General features: G+C 39.5%; 1 protein-coding gene across 2 annotated transcripts in view; it reads right to left on the reverse strand.

Annotated features, from left to right (window-relative positions):
• Positions 1-12,608, reverse strand: part of LOC138797362 (solute carrier family 2, facilitated glucose transporter member 9-like) — a 111,240-nt gene that overhangs the window by 50,733 nt on the left and 47,899 nt on the right. For both annotated transcript variants that reach the window (XM_069977407.1, XM_069977408.1), the window contains 2 exons: positions 10,339-10,440; positions 8,381-8,456 (listed from right to left, as the gene is read on the reverse strand). In XM_069977407.1, coding sequence (XP_069833508.1) covers positions 8,381-8,456; positions 10,339-10,440 — 178 coding nt within the window. The remainder of the gene's footprint in view (positions 1-8,380; positions 8,457-10,338; positions 10,441-12,608) is intronic.

Below are 12,608 nucleotides of genomic sequence, written 5' to 3' on the forward strand. Positions count from 1 at the left end.
GGGGAGAGGTGTAGCATCAGTTCTTACCCAGATTCTCGTGGGAGAAGGACACTTAGAGCAGACATCCCTGCTGTAGCCAATCCGAGGCCTGGCTCTGTCAGGACTCTTGTCTGGGACAAGTCAGTTCAGTGTGTTTAGTGAGTTGAGTCTAAGATACATGTGTAGGCAGATGCAACTAGAGACACTGCACTCTTTCAGTAATCTATCTACTCTGCAGTATTCTATATCTACTATGCAGTGCTAGACACTACAGAGGGAGAAGAGTCTGGGAACATCCTAGCCCACGCCGACAACCAGTCTTAAAGTGCAGGGCAGTATCCTGATACACAAGAGGAACTAGCCTGGATAGGACAAAGCTACCAAAAGGTCTATGTGTCCTATCTCACAGTGCAGGTAACCAGGAAGGCTCAAAAGCTTAGCTTCACCCAGATAACCAAGGCTGGGGCTTGTATGCCCCTATTAGGACGAGACCCTCGACACTGTAGGGCAGAGGTTGGTCAGACTATAGTCTATACACGGGTACAAGTAAACTTTTTACTCTAAAGTATTCTCTGAAGAGTACATTACTACATTAGATTGGGACTCCCTTGACAAACTTCTCTACTCTGCGCTGCTCTACTCTATTTTCAACTCTTCAAGCACCACTACAACTATCTCTACTCTACAACTTCAAGCATCTCCTTTAGTACAAACGAGTTCAAGCACTAAAGTCTGTGTAAATATCTATCTATTCACTGCAAAAGCCTTTTGTACTATCTGTACAGTAAGGCTGTTATATTTTTATATCACTGGGACTCCTTTTCTCCACACAAGCACCTATACAAACTAGCCGCACACCTGCGGTTATTTTTCCCCATTCTGTGGGTGGCGGTACCGATAGTGTGGGTGGGTCAATTGCCACTCAGGACTACCGTGACAAGAGCCCAAGGGAGCCATCACAACCCGGCAGGTTACCTACCATTTCTGGGGAATACAGTTAGCCACTATACAAAGCCGGTACCAATATCATACCTGTGTGCTGGACTAGCACTGGCGTCACAATACATCTTTGGCTGAGCCGTTACAACCACCTGTCATAACATCATCCGGTGGACCACCACAATCACTACTTGTCTGATGGATTGGCTTCTCACCTAGTCAGTGATTGGGGCAGGAAATTGCTGCAGTCACTGATTGGCTGAGCAGGCAATCCATCACCTGGGTGGCAGTTTCCCCAACATTGCAACTCAGGGGAAAAATGAGTTCTGGTGGGGGTCCCAGAGCCTATAATGTGGCCCTGCGGAGGCACAAGGAGAGGTAAGTAGCGTTTATTATGTTCCCCCTTGCCCCTGCCTTCTGGCAAAATATGATGTTCGCCTTTAATTACTGCTGCAACCTTATATGTGGTCAACCTCAAACTTTAACCCTTAAAATCCATCTTCTACTCCAAGCCAATGCCCTTTACTGGTAACTATTTATTCATTGCCTTCAAAGCTGCAGGTGATCCTAAATAAATGGAGAGATGTTTCTCTATATATGAAATTTAGATTTCAAGGATTCGTTTAAGTAAACTTGGGGTTAGTGTTGATGGCTGAGTGTACATGTTAATTCCTTATTGCCCCAAGTAAACCCTCCTAGATACAGCAACACAGTTATTCAAGATTGCATCTAATGTATTCATTCTGTTTTTGTGCTATGTCTGTAGTTGAAGTCTATACTACTGTAATGAGTGTTCCTGAGCTCGGCCATTCAATTAGGCGTAAAATAGCTCAAACCAGAGCGGTGGGTTTTATAACCAGCACATCACATTATACAGAAACTGTCAGAAAAACTGTTAAAATCTATAGTTGAGAAAGGAGAAGAAGCAAATCCACCAGATAATAATTCAAAAGTCAAACTAGGTCAATGTGTTGCTTTTAGCTAAACCCTTTTTTCCTGTAGAGATGCTGCTTTAGATTTCCAAGTGACATACATACACAAATCACAGCACAAAATATCTCATAGTAGAAACTATAATGAACTTAACATCTTACATCTACAAAGAGGGATGAGCGAATTTACAGTATTAGCGAAGCGTTTACTAGGCTCGGCTGTCGGCTGCCTTTAAATTCTTTAAAACTCCTCTTCGGGTGCCTGGAAAAGCTGAATCCAGCCCTGGGTCCCAATGAAAAATCTATAACAGGGTCCCTCACCTACCACATGTAGAAAGAATAGTCTCGGCTCTAACAGGAAAGTCGCACCTGCAATATCCTGGAGTATTATCGCTACTGGACCGACACGCAGCCACTGGTGTTGCTCTACTTCACAGTGGAAAGAAACTAAGAGGCATGGACGCTGGCAAGACAAGGCTACAGCTGGCCAGAGGAAGCGTGCTGCTCATGCGCGCGAGACGGCTGTAGCCTTGTCTTGCCAGTGCTCCATTCCTTTTTGTGCACATTCTACTTATAGAACCAGGCTCCAGGGCCTTGATACAACCTCAATGATAGCTTTGCTCCTGGATGTTCAAATTCTAAAGAATTGGTACAGATTTAGGGACACTTTACAGACTCTATTACAAAATGAATACAATATCAAAATTTACTGATCGCATTGGGTCTCTCTTCTGAGATATAGCTAGAGGGAAGTTGCTGTAACATGTGTCTCTTCCAGGTGTCAGTCAAATCTGACTTGTACGCTCCTAACAGGTTATGGAGCAAACAAGCCAGATTCCATTGACAGCTGAAGAGAGAGACGTTTACTGCTGATCTTGGGATTGGAGCGGGTCTTAGGAGTGTGACCCGGTGCAATCAGTAACTTTTGACAAGACTTGCTTACTAAAAATAATAATTAAGTTTTAAGGCAATATTAACCGCCCTTTAGGGCTGATTTGTGGCTTTAAAATTGGAATTCTTGTTTTTTTGCATACATTTCCTAGCATTCTACATAATGTACAAAGAGGAGCAAGGACTCTGCAACACTCCAGGTGCCCAGACCCACAGCATAAGAGAAGGAAGAAGAGGGTCCAGCTGCTGCACTGAGCAGGAAGCATATTATATACCATATAACAGTTTGCCAGAAAGGGGTTAAGTGGGGATGCTGTGAGGGTGAAAGTGCAGCTGCTATTAGGATTAGTGCCCAATGTACCACCAAATATGTTTGGCAAACAGAGGGTATTTTGAATTCCTTCACAATTTAGGTGCAAGTGACAAAAGGAAAAAGGAAATTTAGCCAGCAGCTCTGCTTTGTACTGTCTTAGGGTACTATTACACCAAGCAATTTTCCGACGATTAACGATAAACAATCTTAAACGACCGCTAAGGCAAACGACCCAAAATCGTTCGCCCAAGTACACGAAACGATGATTGTTATTTATGATCGTTCTTGCGGTCGTTTAGTCGTCGCTATTGCGTACGTTTCAGCTGTGAATTCTTATTGCACCGAACGATATGCGAACGATGTGCAAACGATGAGCGAACGATCAAACGATAAAAATAGGTCTGGATCCTATTAAACGATCAACGATTTCTCGTTGGTCGTTTAATCGTTGCCTGCTATTACATGAAATGATTATCGTTCAAATCCGAACGATTTAACGATTTTTCGAACATTAATCGTTCCGTGTAATACCACCCTTATGCATAGATCATTTGTAATATACGGCTTCATTTCTTCCTGCCGTTTGGACTATACACCTTATCATGCTTTATTCCAACTGAAAATGCATATTATAGTCTAAGTATGGTGTAAATAATAAAAAGTCTATTGTAATGGAAATTTCGACCTTATGTAGCCATGAAAATCATGCATGAAAGAAATTCTCGGGAGATAAATGACTACACTAGATGCTACAAACTACATTTCTGTCTTTCCAGAGAGTTAAATGCATCAAATAAGTTCTTATTGAATGGAAGCTTATATGGTAAAGATGCATGGAGAACCTGAGGGAATTTGACTTTCTCTGAAAGAACGACAAAGAAATTCTTAAAGAGAAACTCTAAAACAGTCTATCTATTTGGGCAAGAGCCGAGAAGGTTTTAGATTCTGAAAAACAACAAAACAAGATTCCCACTTCTAGAATATAAATGAAGTTTACTAAGGGAATGAAATCACTTAACAAGCAATGTGAATTTCACTGCAAAATAACATCTGGAGGCGTAGTTATTTTTATAGAATAAAACGGGTCCAAAGAAAGGCTACAAAAATGGTGGAGGGTCTGAAGCATAAACCATCAGCAAAGACATTAGGATCTAAATCTGTCTTTTTTTCCTTGGCCCAGATAAGACGCTTCTGGCGTTGTTTATTGGTCAGGAGTGGCTTGACACATGGAATGCAACACTTGTAGCCCATGTCCTGCAGACGTCTGGATGTGGTGGCTTTTAAAGCACTGACTCCAGCAGCACTCCAATCTTTGTGAATCTCTCCCAAATTTTTGAATGACATTTTCATTACAATCCTGTTAAGACTGCGGTTCTCCCGGTTGCTTGTGCACCTTTCTTTACCACACTTTTTCCTTCCACTCAACTTTCCATTAATATGTTTTGATACAGCACTCTGAGAACAGCCAGCTTCTTTAGCAATGAACTTTTGTGGCTTACCCTCCTTGTGAAGTGTGTGAGTGACTGCCTTCTGGACATCTGTCATGTCAGCTGTCTTCCCCATGATTGTGTTGCATACTGAACCTTTTATAACACTTAGGAAGCCACTGTAAGTGTTTTGGGTTAAATATTATAATTTTGTGAAATACTTTTTATTGGCTGTAATCCTTAATCATCAACTTTAACAGAAATAAACGCTTGAAAAAGTTCACTCTGTATGTAATGACTCTATAGAATATATGAGGTCACTTTTTGATTTGAATTACTGAAAAAAAAAAATAACTTTTTGTTGATATTCTTATTTATTGCAAACCACTGTATGTTAAGGACTAAATAAGGTTTAAGAGGGAAGTATTTTTAATAAGAAACTGAACACAAAAACAAGAGGACACATTGAGAAGTTGGGGGAAAGAGCAGAGGCAACATGAGGAAATATCCCTTTACTGAAAGAGCAGTAGATGCTTGGAACAAACTTCCAGCAGATAGACCACATGGGCTCTTTCTGCTAACAATCTACTGTTTCTATTTTAATATTATTGTCTATATACACTTTTAGGCTATGATCACACAACATGAGAGACCTGCCGATCCATGACCCCGGCCGGGTCACAGAACGGCTGGTCTCTGCACGGATCATCCCGGCCGGTACTGCAGTACCGTCCGGATGATCTTCTGGCCGCAGGGTTCTGATGCGGGCGCATCAAAACCTCCCACAGCACATAATGAAGCAAGCGGCCGGAGCCGCTCACTTCTTTGTTTGAACTGACAGGGTTTCCTACGGCTGCAATTCATTGAATTGCGGCCGCAGAAAACTGACATGTCAGTTATTTGCGGCCCCGTACGGGATCCTGGCTGGAGCGTATACGATGTGTATGCGCTCTGGCCGGGATCCCACAGAAGATAAGGCTATGTCCACACCGCACAAAATACGGCCATTGTTGCCGATGGCAACAACGGCTGTACTTTTACGGAGTGTGAACATAGCCTTAGAGTTCGTTCACACGTACAGGATCCGCAGCAGATCTACAGCAGATTTGCAGGTACAGATTTGATACTGTGTTCAGATATTTAGATCAAATCCGCTGCGATACTATGTTCACACACAGATAAATAAAAAGAAAAAATACATCAGTCTGCTCAAAGGGAATGTTTCATCAGAAAATGTCATTATTTAACCCCTTTATGACCGAGGTCATTGATGTCCAGGTCAAATTAAAGCAATGTTCCTCCTCGCCTTCTAAGAGCCATAGCGCTTTTATTCTTTCACCTACAGGGCTGGTTGGGGGGGGGGGTCACTTTTTGCACCATGATCTCTAGTTTTTATTGGTATCACATTGGTGTAAGAAATAAATTTAGATTTTTTTTTTATTAATCTAGTTTTTTTTTTTCTAATATATAATTTTAAAAAATCCTGGTGTTCTTTTTTTACTTTTCATTTACGCTGTTCACCTTGCGGGAACAATATTGCTATATTTTTTATAGATCTAATGGATTTAATAGATATGTTTTTTAAATATTTTTATTTGTATAATGGGAAAGGGGGTAATATAAATCTTTAATACAAATCTACATTTTGTATCGCAGTGCATTGCAGTATTTAAGGGGATTAATGACAGGCAGCTGCGGGGCCACGGCTGCCTGTCCTTCCTGGTTCTGGGAACAGTATGTGTGCAGAAAAAATAACAACTGTAATTAATAATGACCATCCAAATAATGAACATGCTCATTATTTATTACCTGTTTTTGCATAATACAGCTGTTTTTTTCTGTTTACACATTGTTTTATTTTCACTCAATTTTATTTATTTATTTTTTATTCTGTGTGAACCTAGTCTCATACCTATTTTTTATACCTATTTACACAGCACTTTGCTTTTATTTTACTGTGTTTTAAGCTAGCCTTATTCTTGTTTTATAAAAAAAAAATAGCATTGAATTAGTCTGGTTCCTAGAAATTAACAATAAGTATATATAAGTCAAGGCCCATCCTACAAGCACCAACAATAGATATGAAACATAATAGAATGTATTTGGCTTTAACCTGTTAAGAATTATTACATAAAGCTATGACCAGCTAAGTAAGGGTATTCATTAAAAAATAACAATAGCAAAGAAGAATTTGTTTACTGAGTCACAAAGGTTGTCAGAAATGACACTTAGCCCATTGAAACTCATGGAAGGTTGAGGGCTCTTTCTATTGAGCTCACCTCTTGATTTTAACTACTGTTATTGTGGTGGATAAATAAAATGTATTGATTCTAGACAGCCTTGGATCCAATTTTTTGTGTCTATAATATTCCATTTATAGAATGTCTGCCATGTTGATTCCTACTTTAACCTCTTAATGACGCAGGACAAGTTTGCTCGTCCTGCCGCCGTTGAGGGGAGGCACGTGGCTCCTTGCTACTACCTGCAGCCGGAGACCGCCTGTATTAGCCTGCGTGGTTGATCGCCGGTCCCGCTAATTGGTTTTTTAAATACAGCTAACAGCTGCATTTAAATAGCTGGTGTCCCCCATGCAATTCGATTGCAGAGGGGAGATCCCTTCATCTCATAGAGCCGAGCCTCAGCGCCACACTGACGCTGATCCCGACTCGGCAATCTGTAGATCTGGGCTGCAGCAGCCCAGAGCAATACAGAAATGATCTAATCGATCAGTGCTGTATTAAGTAAAATGCACTGATCTCTATGAGATCCCCTCCCCTAATAAAAGAATCACCACCCTTTCCCCATTTTATAAATAAAAATAGTTAAATAAAAAAAAACACATTTGGCATTGCTGCGTGTGTTATCACCCGAACTACTAAATTATCACATTCTTGATCTTGCACGGTCAGCAGCGTAAGTGCAAAAACACGCCAGTCCAGAAAAAAGTCCAGAAGAAAGCCCAGAAAAATTGTAATAAAAAGTGATTAAAAAGTCGCATATATGCAAGCAAGGTACCAATAGAAAGAACAGATCATAGTGCAAAAAATGACACTTTACCCAGCCCCATAGACCAAAGGATGAAAGCATTAAAAGAATGGGAATAGAGCAACTTGAAGAACTTTTAGTTTTTTTTAAGTTTTAATTTTTAAAAGACATCATATAACATAAAAGTTATACAAGTTACATATCATTGTAATCGTACCGGCTTGAGGAACATAGATAACATGCGAGTGTTACCAAAGGGCAAACAACGTAAACACAAAACCTCTCAAAATAAAAAGAATTGCACTTTTTTCAATTTCACTGCCAAATAATTTTTTCCCGGTTCCACAGCATATTTCATTGAAAAATTAAGTCTTTCATTGCAAAGTATAATTAGTGCTGCAAAAAATAAGGGTTAAGTGGGTCTGTAGGTAAAAAAAATTGAAGCGCTATGGCCTTTAAAACACGAGGCAGCGAAAATGAAAGCGCAAAAATATAAATTGGGGGGTAAAAAAAATTGTGGGTCCAAACAACAGCTGTTATTTTATAATGCCAGCTTTGAATATATAAATAAAAGAAGGACAGTATGGGAACCTAGCCTAAAATTACCCATTAACATTATTGTCAGGGAAGAGTTAAAATTCCTTTTCATCATAATTAAATTTGAAACGTTCTGTGCATTTAGCGAGCATCATTTCTTTTACAACAATAAGAGTAAATTGTAAGAGTGACTCCATCTAATTATCTTAATTGAATATGTTCTGAATTCTTGGCAACAAATTGACATTAGAAAAGCTTTTTTTTTTTTTTTTTTTGTAGCTTTAATTAAATGCTGTCAAAGGAGGCACGTGCCACCCTTAGTAAACTGTCATACTTAGCATGATAAATAATATGTTGCTATCAGCAGAAATGCTTACCTGGTCCAATGCAGAATGATGCAATTACGCCCAGAATGCAGGCGATGCTGATGTACGGTACCCACGGTGCACGGTCCTATTAATGAGTCAAGTAATATTTAGAAGGTAAAAATACAAATGATAATGCAATAGTCTATAGCAGATATATAGTGAAATTGTGCTAATTTGGCCCTCACGATTGCAGAATTCTGGCTTAGAATTTCAAATTTTTATTATTTTACAAAATACTAAATATTGTTTTCGATAATGCAAATTTTTTGATCACTGATTGGCCCGGGCAGTTCCTGTGGAGTCAATAAATCACACCAAATAGGAACAGCTGTCTACAGACAGGTAGTCTTTCCTTTTGAAGAGATTTTTGGCTAGGCATATACCCCTGGTTGGAGTGAAACACTGACTTGAGGAAACACTTGAGGGGGAAAAGCAGAGAGACATGTGATGGTCACAATTTAGAAGAGACTTTACTATCCTCAGAATACCCTGCAATACTTATCCCTTCAGAGCCGACCTACATACATACAGAATAGCAATGGCACATAGATTTGCAAATATAGCTTTATTATTTTTACACCACCCCAAGCCATATAGACTTTTTCCCCCCCGGACAAATTGCTGCCATAGGCATGTGGACAAAAAAGCATATGTATTGGGACCAGAAAAGAAATAGTACTTTAGGGGGAGAGTGCCTTCAATCTGGGAAAATCTAGATTTAAAACAATGAAAAATGTCTGCTATAATATCTTTGCCAGGGATTTTCCACAATCCATTAATGTTTAACAAAAAACAAAATATTTACTTGCAATGTGTTGCATTTTCAGAGTGTTAGTGCAGAATCCGCATAAAGAATCGACAAATCTGTCCTTTCACAAGAATTGACAAATCTGTCCATTCACACAACTTAAATTTGTAATAAATAACAGGCGTTTGCAGCTCTGGCTGCTATTTATTGAAAAATAAAATAACACTGCGTCCTATGGAATCCAGGCCGGAGTGTATACACACTGTATACACTTCGTCCGGAATTCCATGAGGCCGCATAAGACTGGCAGAACAAACATTGTAAAGTGCGGCTCCGATTGCACTTTACAGTGTCTGCTATGGTGATTTGGAATGCCGCCACACCGGAATACAACCACATTCCAATTCAAAAGAAGTACAGTTCCTCCAGCCAGTACTGCCGCACCGGCCGGGGTGAACTTCACAGACAGCGGCCATGTCACAAAACGGCCGCTGTCATACACTATGTGAACCCCGCCTAAGGCTAAAGGCACACGTAACAGATCTGCATCAGATTTCACACTGCAAGTTCACAGCGAGATCCACTGCAAATCCCTTACTGTCTGAATAGGGCAACATACTTGCAGCAGAATTTTCATTCTGCTGCAAGTATGTAAACAGCATCACCCTTAACCCACAGCGGCCCGGGACATACATTACCTGGTCCACACTCCAGCCTCCTCCTGTGGCTCCCAGCATCCGGACGTCCCACTCAGCCAATCGGTGGTTGCAGTGGGGCAGCGCACTGATTGGCTGAGCGGGACGTCAGGATGCTGGGAGCCACAGGAGGAGGCTGGAGTGTGGACCAGGTAATGTATGCCACCGGCTGCTGTGGGTTTAGGGGGATGCTGTTTACATACTCGCAGTGGATTCTGCTGTGAGTACGTAACCCTATTTAAAATGACAGTAAGGGATTTGCTGCGGATTTGGCTACGAATTCGCTGTAGATCCCTTACGTGTGAATCTAGCCTAAAGCTTAGCTGGAAAATTATAGCACACCGGTTATATGCAAACATGAAGAGTGTAGGTTCGCATATTTCTTTTTCCACACTTCTGTGTAAATTCTTTTTTTATCTCTGTTTCCAAGACAATTTGCATTACAAATGTAAAGGTCAAGAAAATCAGAAACATTATTTTAAAATCTGTGAATAGTGCTCTACTAATACACAGAAAATACTTACCTGGAAAGTCAGTGATATAGTCAGTATACCAAAAAATAGTGTCATCAATCCAAAACCACCAATAAGAAGAACTCTTCTTCCAAGTTTTTCAACTGTCATTCCCTGGAGATACAGAACAGATGCACATGTTAAAATCATAGTACGCACCATTACACAGTATAACTGTTGATAAAACAAACTTTAATATTCTGCTGACCAATGGGAGGACCTAACTGACACATTCATTATGATGGTTATGGGCTCCAAGATGAACCCAAAATGTTACTGTTTTACCATCTACCTTTCCCTAGGTCTGTTAGGCCTAGAGTAATAATACATAACTAATAGTGTTGCACAAGCATAGTGCATATATAGAAGGAAAAGATGCAATACTTACCTGTAAGATACAATACATTAGGACTCTGGTGGTGTTCTGTCAATTGTCAGCATACCACCAACGTTCTATTGTGTCTTGCAGTAACGTATTATATTTTTCATTCTAATTTTTTTACTTTGAGCATCCCTTGAAGGTGAACCAGACACCCTCGCCTGCCAGCGGGCACCTGGTAAAATGATTGAGACTCCCATTGATTTCAATGGGGTTTGTTACTCGAGCCGAGCACTTCAGAATTTTAGTGCTAGCTCAATACTAATAATTATTAATCCAAACAAAAAAATTCATCCTGATCCAATGTCTTTAATACAGTTAGGATGAGTGTCTTTCTCATGAAATATATACAACTCGATCAAATGAAGAAAAGAGAAAACAATAACACTAGAATTCTGTTTGTCCCAAATCATTGAGGTGTGACTGAAATAACTGATGGTGTACTAGGAAACTGCAGAAGAGGACATGTATTTCGTAGAATGAAAAAAGTAGAATGAAAATGGTTCAATATAAGTCGATGATATATACCAGATGCACAATATAATTACGACTGTGTCCTTCATAGAGTTTTAGTCTACAGACTGCTATTATATCCAAATAACAAAATCTAGCCATGCTTCACTTACAAAATATGCTTGTAGTAAAGGACCAGTTATAGTAAATATTAATGAAATGTATTATACGAAGTGATAAAAATGTTGTTTATACAATTATCTAATGGGTTCTAATAGACCAGCCTAAAAAAAATCTTATTTTTTAACATGTTGGAATAAGAAAAAAACGAAAAGAAAAAAGAAAAAAAATATACAGTTTTAGGTGTCAACTGACATGTGCCTAGTTGTATGTACTCTTTGATATCTGCAATGTTCTTCAATGACTTGCCCTATTTAATAGTAAAACTTTACACAATTTTGTATGTTGAAATTGTACTGTACCACTGTGAGCAGTGAAGGATTAATACACGCATAAACACAATAAGGGAAGAAGGGGACCTTGGTCTGGTCCGGCTTCTCTATTTAGAGAAAGAAAATTCAGTCAGTTGGAATTGAGAGCTAGCCTCTCTAGTGAGAGGATGTGTTGAAGTAGCCTCCGCTGAGAGTGGTACAAGTCAATATTTGTGGCCAATAGTGTTGAGTGGATTTGCCAAACTGTTCAGGTTCAGCAAAGTTCTCCAAACCCAAACACTCAGCATTTGACTTCCTTGGGCTGGAGCAGTTGGATGCCGCCCTAGAGAGTCCTGGAAAGCATGGATACAGTCACAAGAAGGGATTTTGAACAGCAGAGGATGCCATAACAAGCAAGTCACAGCAAGCACAGAGGCAATTAAAAGAAAACAATGTTTTTTAAAGGGGTATTCTCACCTCAACTAATATAGTTATATTTGTATTTATGAAGTTGTCAAGTTATTTATTATCTATATAGTATGATATACACAAATATGTAAACTATATATATATATATATATATATATATATATATATCAGCCAGACCACTGTTTTTTTAAACAGAGTTGCGACATGTTTAAAAATGATCCCTTTTTGGCAAAAGCAACAGGATTTGCCCGGAAACTTACAGAAGGAATGGCTTGTTACAAGCCATCAAAGAAATCCCATTTTGAGGAGTACTAACAAGACTGGCATTCTATAAGTTGTGCAAAAGTGACATTACATCTACACTGCCTGCTGATTGGCTGGAAGAACTGTTTGCAAGATATGGACTACACTATTTAAAAGACAACTCTGACTTTTTTTAAAAAGAAAACTGAACTGAAGCTCCAGTTGGTGTCTTCATTTTTTCTTCACTTCCTGGTTTGGGCTTTCCCATGATGCACTTTGTCTCCTGTGATGTCTAACTGACTCTGTAGAACTGTTAGAAGGCTTACAGCTTGCTCAGCCAATCAGAG

This window comes from Dendropsophus ebraccatus, chromosome 7, assembly GCF_027789765.1.
Source record: "Dendropsophus ebraccatus isolate aDenEbr1 chromosome 7, aDenEbr1.pat, whole genome shotgun sequence".
Taxonomy (NCBI): Eukaryota; Metazoa; Chordata; class Amphibia; order Anura; family Hylidae; genus Dendropsophus; species Dendropsophus ebraccatus.